This window comes from Gallus gallus, chromosome 15, assembly GCF_016699485.2.
Source record: "Gallus gallus isolate bGalGal1 chromosome 15, bGalGal1.mat.broiler.GRCg7b, whole genome shotgun sequence".
In the NCBI taxonomy this organism is placed as follows: domain Eukaryota; kingdom Metazoa; phylum Chordata; class Aves; order Galliformes; family Phasianidae; genus Gallus; species Gallus gallus.
The window spans coordinates 4,748,515-4,767,718 of record NC_052546.1 but is presented as its reverse complement, the minus strand read 5'-3'; the positions used below and the strand labels follow the sequence as shown (position 1 = coordinate 4,767,718).

Below are 19,204 nucleotides of genomic sequence, written 5' to 3'. Positions count from 1 at the left end.
GGAGAAGGCAGCAGGGCGCTGGCAGAGGCGCTCCCGGCTCGAGAAGAGCCTGAAAACGTACAGCCGGGCAGAGCCGGGGGCCGGGGAAAGGGGAGGGCGCTCCCCGGCTCCCTCCCACCCTCTCCGGATAAATGTGCCGCCGTGAGGCGGCGGGCGGACGGCGGCAGCGCGTGGAACAGCGCGTGGAGCAGCGCGGGGCTCGCGCTGCCGCTCCCCGCCCAGCGCTCTCTGCCGGCGGGGCCGCCGCGTTTTCTCCGCTCCCCGTCCCTTCTGACGGACGCGGCGCCGGGTGAGGGGCAGCAGCGCAGCGCAGCGCGGCCGATGCCGGCTCTCCCCGCCCCGCTCGGCTCGGCGCGGGCTGCGGCAGGCCGGTGGCGGCCATCGGGAATCGGAGCCCCCCCGGGCGCCCTTCCCCTCCCGTCCCTCCGCAGCCGGAGGGTTTTCTCCCGCTGCGGCCGCCTCGCTGCCCCCCAGACATGGTAGGGCACCTCCAGCTGCAAGGGATGGACGAGAGCCTGAAGGAGAAGAGCCGGGAAGGCTTGCTGGACAGCCCGGACTCGGGGCTGCCCCCCAGCCCCAGCCCCCCTTTCTACTCCCTCTCGCCCGGGGGCGGCGGCGGCGCGGACCCCTCGGCCTCGGGGCAGCGGCGAGAGGCCAAGGACGGCAGAGGGGTAAGAGCAGAAGCGATGGTGGGAGAGGGGGGAGAGGGATTTAAAGGACGGTGGAACTTCACCCCAGGGGCCTTTCGGGTTTCTTTGACGTATCAAAGACGTTTGAAGTGTATTGCACACAGCTAACTGGCTTCCATGCAAAATAAAAGCTGTCAGCAACACTGAGATTGCCGTGGAGAAAGTTCATCTACCTGTGCAATAGCGACTGCTCACACTTCTTCCCAGAAGAGACGCTCTGCAGTGACTTACCGTGCCCCCATTTTCTTTCTCAAGTTCTAAGGCTATTTTTGCATATGAATCAAAACTGCCTTCTGCTGTCAGGTATGCCAGAACCATCCCCAAGAACAACATCTCAGCAGGGCGCGGTGGGGAGGGTGTGAGATGTTACACAGGGAAATCAAATCCAAAGCCCACTAACAGCCTCTCGCCGCCACGCAGCCTTACCTGCAGGCGCCTGGGTGCACGCCGTCTGATGGGGCTGTGTGCTCGGTTACCCACGTTCCTCTGGTTTGGAGGCATCAGGCCGTTGCTACATGTCTGTAAAATAAAACGTGGGAGGAAAATGAATGAACGCTTGCTGGGTCAGAACACAGCTGGAGTGGAGGTGTGTGTGGAGGTCAGCAATGGGGGTGTGATGGCCTCCATTCCAGCCATCGTGACAGCCGGCCACCACTGCTCCCAAGAAAGCCCCTAGATATTGGAGATGAAAGAGGGTAAGAAAAAGCTCTTCTAGCTCTTGGTCTGATAGGACTGAGAGTTTTAGTGCTCCTGCAGGGGGGGGGAAAGTAGTTATTCCAGTGATCTACATAAAGCAAAATTACATTTTCAAGTTATTTTTTTCTGTGAACACAAACAAACATTTTAAACATTTCTGAGGAACAGCTTAGGTTTTATCTTCTGATTTTTTTTTTAATATCATACTTCAACAGTGTGGGCAGCCCCGGGCTCCTGCGGTTAGCAGATGGGTGCCACATACTGCAGATATTTCTGTGCGTTTAGTAGGTACAGAGGAGTAAAAGATACTGATACTGAAACTAATTAGACTGCTTTAATTGGACTGGTGCAGGACTGTACTCTCTAACTCTGCCTGTTTGGTATATGGGACTGGCAGGAATTTTTACTCGACTGCACAGTTTCACTTCCAGTTTCCAACACTCTACTTGCAGCTGTTAAGAAAACAGGAGAAATATGGGGAGCATTTCAGTGTCTAATTAGCTTTAATCTTACCATTTAACAAGGACTTTCAGATCTATAAGCAATTACACAATCTGTGAATGTGTTTAACTCCACTACTCTGCTGTTCATCAGAGCATGCAGAGTTGGCAAATAATTGCAGCTATTTGCACACCAACGCATGGGTTCTTTTAATCACTTATTGTATTAGTGCTCGTTTTGCTTACGGATGTGACAGAACCAGGAATGCAGTCTGCATTCTTTGTGGTATAATACTATAAAGCCATATATAAGCTCAGTTACTAATGGCCAATGTTCTAGTACGTACAGTTACAATAAATTGCTGTCAGGTGAAGAAAACAACATTCCAGATCTGTGGGAAGGATTTCATACTGCTCCTTGCTGCAGACCTATCAAAACCACCAGGCTGAACCCAGTCGCGTTCTTTTGCAGTCGGCTGCTTTGCTCTAACTTCACAAATATGCTGCAGGATTTTTCTGCTCTAGGAGAGCTCTTCTCATGCAGGCTAAAAGGAGATTGCATGCTCGTATCGAAGACTTCCTTGTGTGTAAATCCATGCTCTCCCTGCTTTGTGTCATTAACTGTGACTCTGAAAAAGTAAACTCCTTTCTCTTTAATAAGTATGACTTTGTTTCAAAGACAATGCAGCATTTATTCCCATTTAACCAGCCAATTTGGCTACAGCTTTGGGATCCAAGAAAATATGAAAGGCAATTTGGGGCCAGAGTCATAAATACCACAAGTTCAACACCATTTAGGGACCTTTTCTTTTTTTCTTCTTGCGTTTTACTTGCAGTGCAGGAGAAATTGGCTTTTACTTATTCAAATAAAACCCACATAGGGAATTTGTTAATTGTTTTCTGCTGAAATGCAAATATCCTAAAGAAAATAGAAGGTGACTTTTACCTAGTTCTGCCCTTTAAATCTGAAACATGATTAAATTGCTTCTTAAGACTGAATTCCCTAGGCTTTGCTTGTCATGCTGGGCCAAAAGGAACATACATACAATGAAATAAATCTCTAATAATGCACACAAAGAAGCGGTTGCTGGAAGGGCAGGGAATGAAATCACACCAAGGTAGCCAGATCTGCTTAGAGTTTTCCCTGTTGTTGTTGCCCATGTGTATAGTTTTAGGCCAGAAGGACCGATTGTGAGCTCTTGCTAATGCTGCACTGAAATAAGTGCTTAGCATTCAATAGTATTGCTCCACAAGGATATAAAAGGAGATCAGAACCACATTCTTCTGCAGAACCATCCATCGTGACTTCTTGAAGCAGCATACTTCTTGTCCTCTCCCACTGCTGTTGCCTCTGCAACAAGTTCAGTTTTATTTGAAAAACTAAACATTTATGAGTTCAACTTGCCTCGCTGAGTGCTGACTTCAGTGGGACTATCCCAGTGGATGGGCTGTCAGATAAATGCCCCCATGTAGGGAATTCCTACTTACATTGTTGACAGGAGTGCAATATTGGAATCAGTCTTATGGGAGGAGATTCTAGCTTCATCTTTAGCACTGTGGAGGAGTGTTCTTTGCCCCTTAGTGTAGACTTCATGGGTATGGTTCCATCAATGGAGTCCAGGTTAGCTTGTGTGCCTTCTTCCTTAATTGCCACATATTGAAGAACTCTTGGGGCCACAGAGACTGCATTTTGCTCTACACTGAAAGAGCTTCAGGCAAGGGGGCTGTCTTCTGGGGACTGGGTGGGGAACGTAGCCATCAAAATGTTTCCATGCAATACGTGACTCGCAGACCTGCCGACACCCCCAGTGAAAGCACATGTGAGAAACACCCCAACCTGAGCCAGCTCGCAGCCTGCGTGCAAAGCAGGTGACGTCTTTTTAACTCCACATGGGCTCCAGCAACTTAGGAAGCCTCCGGGCTTGTCTGGAGAGCAAGGCACCCATCTGGCACAGCAGCATAGCTTGCCTTGGAGCTTGGCATTTGCCGCCTGGCATCCTGACCCACTTCTGAACCACTCCCACACGGTGGGATCCTGCAGGAATTCCCCTGGCAGATGTTGACAGTGGTTTCACCTCTTGCCTGCTGGTCGCCATGTCTGCAGCCTGGAAAACTGTAACCACAGCTGGCTTTTCTCTGTACCTTGGCCCATCTGGTTCTGAATGTGCTCCCACTTCTCTTCCTCCTTGGTTCAACATCAGCAGCGAAGGAGAGGGAAGAGAGGAATGGCAGTGGGCCTCACCTAATCTGCAGGCTGTGACCTTCTAGGCAGATCAAGGTCTGGTTCCTCTAAGACCCACCTGATCCTGGCTCCAGCCTGTTCTGACAGAGCTGCTGCCATGCAGTAGTTAATGGCTCAGTCCTCCCAAATGGAGGAAGGAGTGTCAGTGGGGTGCAGCATGCATTGCTAGCACCAAGTAGAAGTGTTTCTCCAGGGACTGGCGTGCAAATATGTGTAACTGCACTGAAACTGCACTGTTGGCACAGTGCCTTCTGCCACAGAGTGTCTCTGAATGCTGTGGAAATGAGATGGGACTGGGCAAATCTTTCAGCAAGCATCAGTCTGTGTTATCAGTGGAATTAGTACAGAAAAGGTTGTGTAGTTAGTAGTTAACACACAAGTTAGTGTGCTCACCTCTGTGACAGTCACGGGGATTGGCAGGCATGTGGTCTTGATTCAGGCAGTTTGTGATAAAGGCAAGCAGGGAAAAAGTCATAGGAGTCTCATCATCAATCCTAAAAAAATGTGGCTATATCTAGGCTGGTATCTTCTAGCTGTTTAATTTCAGTTGCATCTGTATGTAACACTTGGCAATAAGCAAAGTAGTACATTTCCCACTTGAAACAGAAGAGGAGACAGGCAGGAAGGATTAATTCTTTGAAGTAATAAAGCCCTGCTTTATACCTGAGGTTTGCATTTACTGTTATCACTTCCAAATAAAATCTCATCCGGCTCTACTATAAATTACTTGTAATATGCAATACATGGGAAAATAAATGGCCTGTTAAACAAATACTGCTTATCAGCTAGAGCGGAGAATGTAGATGTGTGTCAAATAATTCAACTGGATCTTTCATTACAGCTGTAAATAACAGCTGAGTAAAGTGACATTTTCATGGACCTGACATGTTGCCATAGTGGGAAAATGTGGTGAGAGATTTGCTTATGCCCTAGCTAAGTTAGGAGCTGGGAATTTGGAAAGCTGTATCCTGTTTATTGCCTTGGTGCCTGGAAAATTGTTTCCCCCTACAGTCCCTAGGGAGCTAACGCCAAATCCTAGTGCCTTCCACATAATGACCATAGCTAAAGAAGTCAGTCTGTTCTGATCTGTCTTGCTTTCTGGGGAGAGGTTTTTTGGAGTTTATATTTTTCAAGTCACATTAATTTCCTTCCTTCCTTGTTGCTTTGCTGCCTGAAGTCTGGAAGCTACAGGAACAGTCAGGGCCAATTTCATGGCACTTTATTTACCGTAACTCTGCTTCTATTCCTTTAAAATACCCAAGTGAAAAGCACCTTAACAGAACCCGCTAACTCAAATTAATTATTAGGTGTAAAATAAGATTTTTCTGCCTACTGTATTCTTTTTGCTGTTGCTTAGGGACTCTGAGGTCTGAATGCCCCCAGGATCCAAGCACTGATTTGTCACTTCTGGCAGGTATGAAGCAGTGACATGAAACTGAAAGGCATGCATGAGTTCTAAAGCAAGAAGTCCCCCACAGTACTTATGTTAGCATAAAAGAAGCACGCTTGGTCAGCAGTAGACTGAATTCCCTTCAGTAAATTATTTTTGGGGGTGTATTTATTTATGTACTGCTTGAAAAAAGAACATAGCTGCCCAGGCCTTTACATGCCCGAAAGGCATCAGAGGTAAGGCAGAGGGAAAAATGCAGCCAAACAAGAAATCACTTCAGCATTTTAATACTACTTTAACCCTTTGCTGGTGAAGACAGATTAATTAGGTCCTAGCTGTAGTCTTCCAGCTAAGCAATCCTAGGGTTTCTTTGGATAGACAGACCTTGACTTATGGATTGCTTGTGGGCAGCCTACTCTAAAGCCATGGGTTTCTCCTCTCTGTCATCAACAAACTCTGCTCAATTCAGCCCATCTGTGGTGCAGGGCTGGAAAGAAACTCACCTTATTTCCAAAGTGTCTTGAGATTGCTGAGTGATTGATAGAAATGAGCCAAAGCTCATCATTTTCTCTATGGAGGTCAGAAGTCCAATGTTTCTGTTCTTTCAACCATTCCTGTACAGAAGGAAAAATAACTGAGTACTTTTTTTTTTCTTTTTTTTTTTTGACAAGCAGAACATTTTTGCTTTGTTTCTACCTTAAAATAGATTGGAAGAAGAGGGTGTCAAACTGTTGCCAAAAAGCCAGCTTTTGGCACGTGTCAAGCATATAACATTTCAGCCCCAAAGACACATCTTTTGGAAAGCTCGGGTGCACTGTTACTTGCTTCCAAACTCCACGTGAGATTCAGGAGCAGGTATTTCAGAACATCACCAGAGGCAGAACAAGAAGTCACCTGAAGTTCCTTTCAGTTCCTGCTGTGTAAAATCTGTGCTCACTGTTTAGTGACCCTTTCACTCTGTACAAGCGATGCGGTTGCTTGGTGAGCAGACTGCAGGGTCTTACAGCTGATCTCTATTTTTAGAGCATGCTTTTTAAATTATTTAAGTCTTCCATGTGCAGAATTCTGGGTGACTTTCAAGGTTTCCCACATGCAGCAGCTCATGGCACTGCTTGTGGTAGATAAGTGTGAATTCATAATGGTCTCTGGTGGGCGGTAGAAATCTCCGGTCTGCAGTCGTCCCAGATGTTTGAACTAATAAAGCCTCACCTGCAGATCTGAAGTTAATGCTAGTTGTATGAAATGCATTATTCCCACTTTTAGCCTTCCCTGCCTAAGTCTAGGTGAGCTAACCTACAGTGCAAATAGTCTCATCACCACTCCGTTCAGATCTGACTTGGAGAGAAGTTAATCCAAATGTCACCAAATTCAGTGGCAACTTTTGGACTCTGGTTTCAGTCATGCATGACCCATCTCCTCCATGCAGATGGGTATTGTTTCTGCAGCATGTTCTTGTTTCCTGTTCCCTGCTGCGGGACTTGGGATTTCAACAGACAGTGTTGGCCTCTGTGCCCTTGTTCTGACTGAGCAGCAGAACGCTGGGGGTCACATGCCCCAGGAATATTCCCACTAAGCCACAGGAAGGACACTGCCTCCTGCATCCTTGTCTCCAGGGACATTCAGAGCACGCTTAGTGTCAGCATATGTTAGCAATAGGTGTGAAGGTTTGTTTCCCTGGGAGCACGGAAATTAGTTCTTTCCAATTATTTCTTTAATACAGCACTTTGCAGAACTCTTTAATACCAGGATTTCCTTTGTGCTACTCTAGCAAGGATGCTCCTTTTTCTTTTTTTTCCCCACACCCATTCAGGCTTTGTTCTTTTTGACAGTGGAACAGAAATAGTTGAAATGAAGGGTTAGCCATTTAACATTACAGTTTAACACCATAGTAGAGTGCAGGGATGTCTCAGTATGGAAAGAGTAAACAGCTTTGTGGCTTTGGGACACAGAATTGAAGGGCTTGGAGAAAATTCAGATGAAGCAATGACATTTTTTGCTTTAGCCTCAGGCAGAAAACCCAAGCCACCAGAGAAAACCAGACCTTAGACAGTGTGAGCTGATGCTATTGAGTGGGCTCAGGGCACTTTTGCCAGTTGACACCGGCTGAGGGATGAGCTGGGGAACACTGCAGGCATCTGCATAGGGTACAGGACAGGGCACAAGTTCGAGTACCTTGCCCAGCACTGGAAGCAGGGACTGGGCCACAGCTCCAGTGTTGCTCCTGTACCTTCCATCCAGAAGGTTCTGGGGAGGGCAGAGGGAAGTGACATGGGAAGAGCAAGCCAGTTTCTCTTTATCTTCAGCTACCTTCAGTGGTACCATGAGTCCCGAGATTATCTGACTGACCAAGACACTGATGAAAAATGACTGATTGCAGCACACATGGCTTATGCATGGTGGAAAGTGGAAAAACTATGAGCTTTTAAGTCACCTAGAAACCTTTCAGCCCTGGCCAGTGGCTGCCAGCCATGTCCTTTAAAGAGACCCTGTGCGTCATAAATTGCTGCTGACAGAGAAGTGGCAGGGACCAAAACCCACAATGACATTTTTCCAGGATTAGGCTTAATTAGCTTCTGGGCTGGGTCTAGAGACAGGATCCCTATATGTGAGAACTGATATCTGAGGGCGCTCCACTATCGAGAAGTAGGATTATTCATTTTTGTAGTGGGCAGGGGAGCCTAGCCCGGACCACGACAGTTTGTCAGAGTAACTAACTTCAGGATGAAATTAGTCTTAACAATCCGTGATTTGAAGAAGCTCTATTTATTACAAAGTCCTAGCTAGAAGCTTGTTTCCTGCATCACAGAGGCCACAGGATGCCCCAGTATCTCACCCCATGCTCACTTGTGTGTGGTTAACTAGAACATCACCCGGAGCAAGCCAGCTGCTCTTGGCAGGGAGACTTCAGCAGCTGCTAACCTTCCAACGGGTTGTTCTAAGGGTTACATTATTTGCAGCACATATGAATTTATGTGTACGTATAAGAATATATATACACACACTACTGAAGTAACGCCACATCCTTTAAGTTGGCAGATGTGGGCCCTATCTCTGTGTTACATTAGAGCCCTTCTTCATGCTTTGAGTCCTTGCAAGAGCTTGCAGCTAGAGAAGCTGTTTGATTGGTGTTTTTGGTAATTTAGAACTGACCACTGGTTAAAGAAAAACGCTAAAGAATTGCAGTTCTTATGAGAAACCAGAAAGGAAGAAGGAAAAGAAGGGTTAACATACAAAGACCAGATACTGCAGCATAGAGTGCCAGAGATCTGGGCAGTGACATACCTGGAGTGGTGAGCTGGGCAGAGCGAGGTGGGGACTTGGGTAGCGGTGGGACCTGGAGGGCAGCCTGCTGCATCACATCAGTCCTGAGAGATGGAAGGAAGCTGTAAATAAAGGAAGCATAGGTGGCATGTCAGAATCAAGGCAACTTAAATGCAAGGCCTTTACAAGACTTGTCAGTGCAGGACTCACCTATGCCAACCATCTTTAGGTTGGTTTTTTTTTTTTTTTTCCAACTTAACAGCAGTCCTCCCCTTTGAGCTTTCTGCGTGGGGTGGAGTGCCTTCCTTCAAACCTAGAAAAAGGGATTATGAAGGGAAACTCAATGATGCTGAGCAGCAGCAAGGTGAGCTTAGCTTGTGTGCAGTGAAATTGGTCCTGATGCTGTTGCAGACACCTGTTCTCATTACTAAAGAGCCTGTCACTTGCATTGTCTCCCATAAGACTCTGAAAAGACCAAGTTCAGCAAGGCTGTAAGAATTGCTGTCTCCTGCGAATGCTGTTGATGGCTGCTCAGCTCCCAGCCACAGCACATTATGAACTGTGCCAGCCTCATCTCTTGTGTCCCATCACTCACAGCACTGTTCCTCCCTGCAGATGCCTTACCTGCTCCTGAACCCGTCCGTGTTGGAGATAAGACCTCGAATGTACCCTGTGTTTTTTGGAGAAAGCATTGAGGTCAACCCCGAGCCCGTGCAGGAAATTAGGTACAGATGGTATTGGGTTGGGTGAGTGGGGGTGTCTGTCCTTTTCTTGGTGCTTTTTCTTCTCCAAAAAATTAAATGTGATTACAAATGGGAGTCATGGTTATTTGGATAGGAAGGGAGAGAGAGACAGATAGGAGGGTAACGCCTGAATTAAAGACACTGACAGCAGCAGAGGTGGAGGAGGAGGTTGTAAGAGAAAACTTTCCTTCCAAGGACAGCTCATTTCCAAGGCAGTAAGAAAAAACTGAGACCTTCTGTAGGCTTGCTGGTCTACACTGTGCCCTGCTGACTTGTATCCTCAGCTACACCATTAGAATTGGTACTTGTTTTTGTTAGCCCTTGCAGCAGAGAAACCAACACTAGATGAGTTCAGAAATACAGAACCATCTCCTCCTCATGACAGGGTGGTCCCTCCAGCCAGTGATTGAGGTATTCTGGCCTCTTGTGGAACTGGAGGCAACAGCCTGTGGATAAACACTGTTCTGCTCTTCTTTTGCTGGTGTGGAATGTACTCTGCAAACAGCATGGAGCACAGTTACACACAGCTTAGGGCAGGGATGGTGGGAGGACTAAACCCAATTCCCACCCCCCCCCTCAACCTATGCGAACGTCTCTCTGGAAATGTACCCCAGTAAATCTCTGCTTGCTGAGGAACTGCTGGAGGGCATGTTTTTACGGTGATTACATTGGAGTCTTGTTTTATGTGCACTGAATGACTTGCTTACACCCTAGCTGTGCAAAATACATTACAGCAGCTCAGATTACATACAGTGCACAATCAGTCAACCCCCCTCCGGGTAGAGGTAATGACAAGCACACACCCAGCTTTTAATCTTTTTTTTTTTTTTTTTTTTAACGTAGAGCTGCACATTCCTTGGCTGCTGAATGCCAGAGCAGCATTTGGGGAGTGGGAAAAACAACTGAAAGTCCTACAGCTCGCAGTGGCCAAGAATTCTAGGGAAAGCACTCTGGCCTGGTTTCCATCCATCCCTTCTGGAGATGCAGCACAGTGACATCCTGTGTTTTGTGGGCTATTCATTTAAGAGCTGTTAAGACGGCTACTTCTTTTGTGTCCAGCCATAGTCCATAGCATCCCCTTGCTTTACAAGCTTGGCTCTTGCTTGTATTTTTCTGTAGGCCCCAATGAGCAGCTTCACTCCTCATCTCCCAGCATAAAGCTGATTTTGGCTACCTTTGTGCTCTGATGGCTCAGTGTAAAGAAAAAAGAGGAATACAGAAGAAAAAGAAGGCTGCTTGGAGCCAGTGCAGCAAGGTCTTTTCTGTCCTGGCACAAACATGCAGGCTAAGTTGACTGCAGAAATGCTGAGGTGGCTTCACAAGGTGGGATTCTGCCAAGATGCACCCAGCAGGAAGGAGTCCTCTTGGCCCTCTGCGTTGGGTTGTAGGGTTTACATCTGTTCTAGTGTCTGTGCACTAAGAGAGCACAGATGTTCCCAGCTCCAAAGGGTTGAGAAGAGTTCTGTTTATCCTCTTTCCTTTGCTGCCTGGGCTGGTTTTGATACCTTGTTGTCCTCTCTAGGTGTAATTCCGAGGTGAAGTATGACTCTGAGAAGCATTACAGGGATGACATTATCTACGGCCCCATCCCCACTGTCACCACCTACAGTGAGACAGTCATTGCTGCGCCCAATTGCACCTGGCGGAACTACAAGTCCCAGCTGATCTTCGAGCCCCGCCAGAAGCCACTGAGGTTTCAGAGCACGACCATCATTTTTCCTAAGCGTGCCAAGAACATTTACCGGACCACCCTCAACTACAGCTTGGGCTGTGCCAAGCGCTGGTTTTCTTCCAGCGTGCAGCTGGAACTCTGTGAGGAAACCAGCCCATGCGTCATCTACAGTGAGACCCTCTGATCCGCCCTGCCGCTGGCAACCTTGTGACCTCAAGGAGGCTATGGCCTTTACCGGGTCTCTAGCTGGGCCCTCATTGATGACGACTGAATATTAATGGCTGGAGAAGATGTCATCTTGGGTGAGGCTGAACTGGCTGGGAGGAGGCTTGCAGGGCATGGGATGGTTTTGATCAGTGAAAAGCTGGCTTACATTTTGCGACGTTCCTGACGTTCATGATCTGGATTTTATTTTATTCTATTTTTTTTCCCAAGCATATCTACTTTTGACTTATGTTTTAGATGAAATCAAGATGACAGAGGACACCATTACCCATTGCAGAGTTTTGTGAGCTCTTTACATGTTGTCTAGCACATAGGTGAGACTAACTGTAGCCTTCAGAAACATTTTGGTCACTGCAAAGAGAAGACCACCTGCAAAGTGGTGAAGACCAGCCTGCCCAGCACACACCAAGCCAAGTCTCCTGGAGTTTAAATGCAGATGATGTTAACTGCCAGTACTTCATGACCTGCATCCAACAACACACCTGGGAGATAGCTGCAATATTATACCACTGCAGTACCATCAGGCCTAACTTGCTTGAGGGAGTGGGAACTGCCACTGAGAAAAAGGAGGAAAGCAGGTGCACAGTGCTCTTGCCAGCAGCTAGATGTTTACATACTATGACAGGGGATGCCACAAGCAGGTGGTTGGAGAAAGGCCTGCCCTGACCCACAGCCAGTTTTTCTGAGAGCCCAGCCTAAGCAAGAGGGTGCAAAGGAGACTGAGGAGAGGGAAAAGCTGTGGGGCTATTTTCTAGAAGTGTCCAAGGAGTTTAGGAGCCCAGCGCCCTTTTTATGAAATAACTGGTAGCCGAAGTGCGCCATGCTGTTTGTTGCATCTGATATCCAACTTGCAGGGATCTTTATGCACCTAACAACCCTTTCAAGTTTCAGGGTACTGCAGAGAGGAATGTAGCACAGCAAGATGTTACCTGGCTTTAAAGAAGCTGGTACAGGGTTAACTGCAGAGCAAGGCTGCTCATCCTCTCAGGAGTTTCCATACCTGTGTCATGGACAGCTTAGCTGATTGTGGAGGAGCATCCAGACTGTCTTAAGTATAGCCTGAAGTATTGAAGAGCCAAAATCTGTGCAGGATTTTCTTAATCAGTCAGGTTACAGCAGTTCACAGGTACTTTACTGCTAGCTGAGCTGTCTCTGCAACAGGACCAAGAAGCATAGAGAGAACAGTAGTCACTTCAACCATCCTAAGGTAAACCATTCCCACTGATGAATCACATCTCCCAGTATTTTTTCATTTTTGTAGCTTGCTGAAAAACAGCAAGAGCCTACTACAAACCTTTGAAAATGATACAGAATTGTCTCCAGAAATCTTACCAAGAATTTCTGCATGCTGCTCAGAAGAGACCACACTTAAAAAATAACCATATAGTTCTGGAAATTAATTTCCAGCTTTCGTTCTTCTAAACTTTCCATGTTGTTTCTGACTTGATGCAAGTCTGATCAAGTTATTTCAGAACACAGCCAAGCAGCCAAGTCAGAAAACCTATTAACAATGTCAACAAGACATAGCTGATTGCCCAGAACTGTTGACGCACAAACCCACAGTGATTTATAAAAAAAACCAAACACCACGCAGTTTGGCAAACTTTAAGAAGAATTAAATAATAACCTGCAAAATACTTTTTTCATCAGTTTCAAAAGGCAATTGGTAGGTGTGACCAGAACTGTGACCTTTATGAAACAGAGTTTTCTTGTTTAAAATGAAGCTGAATTTATCTACCAGAGGTAAATAAAAGATTTTTATACGTAAACTTAAATCTTAACATCATTAGTACTGAAAAACGTAAGCTGTGGCAGTGGTGAACTCTGCCTCTATCAGCTGGCAATTGGGCCTTGGTAGAGAGCAATGTCTCATTGGATTTCCAAGACCCAGCTTCTTGGTTCGTGGCTAGAGACTTGCCCAGCCATGTGGGCCTTCCCAAGCAGATGAGTTCGTCACAGACTCCCTGTTTTTCCAGGAATCCTGCCACGTATTTATTTTGCATGACAGACCTGGCTTCAGCTTTTCAGCAAGTCTTCTCCATCATGTGCATGACAGAACCAGTGTACCAGGTTAATCTCATGAGCTTTTTTTTTTATCTTTGCTAACTGCAGGCTTCTGCCTGCTTTGTCTGCTGTTCTGCTTCCTTAACTTTGGCTACAACAGAAAAACAACTCAAACAAGTGTGCAAATAGTCCTAAACCACAGCTTGGTCTTGGATCACACGGGGACAGGGGCCTCTAAGGCAAAGTCTCACAGGTGCAGGGTCCCCACCCTCCATGACCAGGCTGTTTTGAATCTTTACGCTTTGTTTTCTCTACAAATAGACTAGAAATGACCTAACATGCTCCTACTCCTTTGAGCTTAGGCAGCTTTTTTCATCTTGCCACGTCAGGAAAAAAAAGTCAGCAGGCAGCTTGGCTTCCCAGGCTGCCAACACATGGAGCTATATAGCCATGGACAGACTGTGGTGGGCTACCGCCCTGGGCCACATCCAAAACTGTGACATTGCCAAGTAAGTCCTGAGATCTGTAGAAACTTTTGAAAAATACCTTCTGAGATGGTGACTCCGTTGGGCCCATCACAGGCTGCTTTTCTTGTCAGTAAAAGCTGGCGTTAGAAGGAGACTTTGTTCTTCCTGTGCAAAACCACAGCGGGTCAGTCCTCACCCTGGTGTGGGCACAGATCCCACCTCCCTACCCACCCTCTGTCCCTCTCGCTGCCAGCCCCACAGCTAGGTGAGGCAGTGGGAAGAGACCAAAGTCACCTTGCTCGCAATTTGGAAGAGTGCTGATTTTTTTGTTGTTGTTTTGCTCCAAGAGCAGAATTTGAATTTTGTGTGCATGTTGCCAATTAAGAATTGCTCCCAGGAGCCAAGAAGTGCCTTATTTGTAGTATGTTCTGTGCATCTAAAAGGAACAATTAGTTCCACTAGAAAGATGTTTTTCTTTTCAATGGAACATTATTTATCTCAATCAACTGATCTTTGTTCATCTATTTTCTCAAAGATATAAATGATAAACCTAGACCACAGAAAGTGCTGCTTAGAAAGGTGAGTTCCCTTGAGCAGCTGAGGCTGTGGCTACGTGATCCTAATGTGGATCCTTATACGCCAGTTGCCCACAGTCCTGCACGCCTGATGGGTTAAATCAGACTGCCTGTAGGAATTACTTTCCATCAGTAGTTATTTTGGGATCAGAAGCTTTCACAAAAGGCTTCTGGTTTTATGCTGTCTTTTTTTGTAAGTTTTTTGTTGTTTTTTGAAGGGGAAGGGTGCCCAAAGGTGAGGGGTTTGCCCTTCACCCCTTCTTTCCTGTGATTGTTATACCCTAAAATGCAACAGAGAGTGCATGTGTCTGGTCTGCCTGCATTGCTGTAATCGTATTAGGGGCCAAGAAGGGGAACCCTACCTTACTAATGCCTTTTCAGAATTTACAAAATACATTGCACAAAATGCAGAGGAAAACTTTGACCAAAAGAGTTTACTGCTTCTTTCTTTTCTTTTTTTTTTTTTGTTTTGTTTTTGTTGTTTAAATCCTAAGCCAGATCTACTTTTCTCAATGTGAAATAGAGACAGATTTGCACCCTAGGTGCAGACTTTTTGGGAATGATGAAATGAGGTTTGAGTGTTGATAGCAGTGTTTGAGTGAGCTGCTGGTCAGAGAAGTGAATGCTATTTACTATTTATGTTGAGTGAGTCTTACAAAAAAATGGGAAAGGTCACCGAAGGGTTGATGAAGAAAGACATTGCAGAGCAAACTGAAAGCAGTATGAGTCTGATGGAGAGGTGAATGGTTCAGTGTGTGAGCACTGTGAGCGAGGATATTTAGCCATTGTGGTTTTAATGTGCCTTTTTTTTCCTGCGTGGACAGGCATTTTTGCCTTCTTTAGAGCTGAAATGACATCAGATCCATTCTCTACCACAGTCATTCAGTTCCACCGAAGTCTGTGGATCTCAGAGTTCCCCAGGCCTGTAGGGGCTTCTGTGTACTACACACACACAGCTATGCCTCTGTGAAGACAGGGGAACACTTCATAGGAAATGATGGATCTTGGTGTGGGAAATTCACATTCCTATTGGCAGGTAAACCACTCCCTGAGGATTACCCCTTTTCTCACAAATTGCTCAGATCTGAACATCTCCCCTGCAGCTCACTAATAACCATTGTATTTGATGTCTTGGGAGGCACGTGTTCCTTATCAGATACTGGGATGGACATCAAAATGATGAAAGTATCCTGCCATGTGAATCGTGACCTGGAGATGGGGTTGAAAGGTGTTTGAAGGTTAGAGAAGAGAACATATTACTGGTGGAAATGCATAAGGATGTGTCATATTTTTATTTTTGTAAGTCTGATTCTCTAAGTGCTTGTAAAGTACTTTACTGTTGTATATGTGGTGATGCAGTAGTTCTCAATATCCTTTTATTTTTGTATATTCCCCCTTCCATAATAATCCCTTCCTGTTCGACTCATAGAAAGTAATTTAAGATGACAAAATTTATATATCGTAATAAAATGCCCGAACTGTCAGGCTTGTGTCTGAGTTTCTTTCCCTTTCTTTATCCATTGTCTTTGTACATCAGGTTCCTTTCCCATCCAGAGGGAATGTTCTGGTGTCTCCCCCCTTGCCACTGGAATTCGGCCCAGCTGCCAGCTCTTAGGGCACTGCCCTGATTACTAAAAGCTGCTCTGTCAGGTGGGCCCAGTGAAATTGAACTGACTCAAGCAGAGGGCACTGAACTCCCGCTTTGTGCAGAGGCAGTTTTGCCATTCTGGATTTGAGTGATTTTACCATTTCCTCATCTAAATTCCCTCCTTCCTGCTCAATCTTTTTCCTACCCAGCTATGAAGCCCTGGTGTTCAGGCTAGATAATTCCTCCCCCAGCTTTTCCATGCCTTAAAGGGCAGGCAGAACCAACGTAATGCTGATTTAATGTCCAGGTATCCACATCCTAGCAGGCTGTCAGGACCCCTGTTACTTCCTGGCTTTCTAAATCATGGAGGCAGATGGGTTGCATCAGGGCTAAAACCCTGCCTAGCTATGAAGTACATTCATTTTAAAGCCATTGCTGTAAATGCCTCATGCTCACCAGCCAGCTATTAGTAGAGCTCTCAGCTGTGTTCCAAGACCTAAGATGTCTGCAGGGAGAATCTGACACTAATCCTTATGGAAAAAGCATATTGGATTTATAGGGATGAAGTCAATAGGCTTGGATGAAAACAGCTGTTAAACACTAAGGAATGGAAAGGAGAAGGAAAGCCATGTTATGCAAGAGGCTTGCTTCAGGTGCATGGGAAATGCACTTGTCCTCATCCTAAGCTTTTTGACACAAATTATGGCTTAGCTACTCCTAGGTGAAGGATGGGAGACACATGTTCAAGCTCCTTAAGAATGTCAACAACACGGAGAAGGCAGGGGATGCATGGCCTGTGTAAGTCTGATGGTCGAAACCCAAGTGCTAGATGAAGGACATGTGCATCCACTCCTGTTATTTAAATAAAACCGTAAAATGTGAATGCCGTCCAATGAAGATTCCTGAGGTGGCAGCTAAATCCTCAGAAGCAAAAGCAGCATTAGATGCAGGATATGTGTTTTGGCAAGCACGTTCAGATGAGCTAACTCCTAAGCTAGCGACTTTTACTGTGCCATTTGGATGCTGTAAATTTAAGCAGATGATGCTTGGTATTAGTTTTGCTCCTGGGATATTTCAGAGTGTAACTGCACATATCTCTGAGGGATTACAAGTTGCTGAAGTTATAATGAATGGACTTTGAGTTTGGACTAGACACCTTTATGAACAGAAGGAAAGGTTTAGGATGGTTTTACAGACAGCACGAATGCTGCATGTGGAATGCCAAAAGCCTCACCTAAAGAAGTTACTGATAATGGGCAAATACAAATTAAATAAGAACAGTAAAACCCCCACGTTGGGAATCCCAATTCTGCTCAACAAAGCAGAGCAAAACAACAGATGCCTTTATCGAATTCAATTCCACAGCTACGTACAGTCAACAAACAACAGAGTGATTTGCCAGAAAACCAAAAGCCTTACCTGATCCTGGAGTGGTAAAAGCTCCTCCCCACTGCCAGTCCACCAGCTCCCAGTGCTGTGTGTGTGACCATCTCAGCTCCTTATGCTCAGCAGATGGCAATGCCACAGCCTGGCCCTGAGAAGCTCCAGCCGCAGCTCTGTGCCCTCCTTGTGCCCTGTGATGCACGCCTGCAGGGCCACAGCCCAGGTGAAGCTCTCAGCCCCTCTGGCTGATAAGCACAGGCACCCAGCTGTGCTCCTGTTCCTAACTGCCCTGCAGTCATTATACAGGAGAGGAGCAAGGACCCACCCCAGCTCTGCACAGCCCCTGCCAAGCACCACATTTCCTTCCCTTGCCAATGCCCTCAGCCACAGGGGGAAATCAATGCAGGAATAGTTTGTTCTCAACTAGGTTTCCTCAAATTACTTTTTTGGGGCATAAGGAAGGAGTTTTATGAACTCTATTTTCTGCTTCTAATAATGATGCTGGATCCAAACAGTTCCACCCTCAGACAGATGGAGAGTTCACATCCACAAGGATGAACACTCTCGTCCTGCCAAGCTTTTGGTGCTCACTGCATCCTTCCTACTCTGCAAACAGGCGGACAGCATATTTCTGGTGTAAAAATACTCCCATCTCAGTTAACCACCTCCAGATTCCCTTCCCAAGCCCGTTCTCAGCCTGGTGATCAAACATTCCTATATAAGAAAATACTCAAGCAGTCTCCCAGGGGCTCCTCTCTCACATCAGATCCTGAGCCCAGTGGCTATTTGCAGCTCCTTGAAACATGAAGGAGACTGACTGCAATGCAACACAGCACAAGCATGCATGCACACACACGTGAGTGCAAGCTGCATTCCCTTTGATGGAGGACTGTAGAAACATTACCCTCCCTTGGGGCACTCCAGCAAAATGACCTGATTATTCATAAACCACCTAGAATCATCAATCCCTCATTTATCATTTTCAACATAAATAATAAGGGCAAGAGGAGCACACCAGCAATAAACCAGTTCTAGACAGTGTTGAAATCTGTCACTTCCTTTCAATACGTTCTGCTTACTGATAATAAACAGTGACCCAACCAATGCTTCATCCGAGGCCATGAGCGTTGGGTTACCAAGGACAAATGCCACGAGCCTGCTTCGTGCTGTGCAAGCCCATTTGGTGCTTGTGTGGGAAGCCAGCTAGGAAAAGGCAGCGCATTTCAGAAAACACATTTGTCTTACTGACAAATGCCTCAGGAAATAAAAGCCTTTGTATTCTTCCCCTTCCACTCACAGATGGGTTTTCACCATGCTTCTGACAGGGATTTTTTTTAGCACCTGCACTTACAGGCCATTGGCTGTGGCTGCTCAACGAGCGCTGCTCGGCTGCCCGCTGCAGGGCATCACACAGACATCCTGGTGCCCGGCCACACTGTGCTGTGGAGCTTCTGAGCTGCTGCATGAGGGGCTGCACAAGGTGGGGGTTAGCTCCAGGCCCAGCTTCCAGAGGGGCTTTATGATTTTTGAGGTCCCTTCCAACACAAGGCATTCTATGATTATGGGATGGCAGCAGTATTTTAGAGCACTCTTTGCCACACAGATTTATCAGCATAGATGGAACCACAGGCTGTAGCAGCGAGGCAGCACTCCAGGCTTGAGGCCCTCGGTTTAGCACAGCACTGCTCTGCCCTTGAACTTTGCAGCCCTGGCCCTTTGCAAGTCCCCCGGCCCTTATAAGCATCTGGCAGCGCCAGCCCTCGGCACAAGCCCCAGCCATGGCTGGAGCACGCTGCTAACGAGCCATGTGTTTCAGCAGCCTCCAGGCT

General features: G+C 46.5%; 1 protein-coding gene across 1 annotated transcript; it reads left to right on the top strand.

Moving 5' to 3' along the window:
* The first annotated feature begins 155 nt into the window (after nt 1-155).
* RFLNA (refilin A) lies at nt 156-15,888 on the top strand. The gene is made up of 3 exons (XM_001235027.7): nt 156-671; nt 9,334-9,443; nt 10,984-15,888. Exons 1-3 carry the CDS (start codon nt 477-479, stop codon nt 11,315-11,317), a joined length of 639 nt encoding a protein of 212 aa, XP_001235028.5. The 5' UTR covers nt 156-476; the 3' UTR covers nt 11,318-15,888.
* Nucleotides 15,889-19,204: the final 3,316 nt, after the last annotated feature.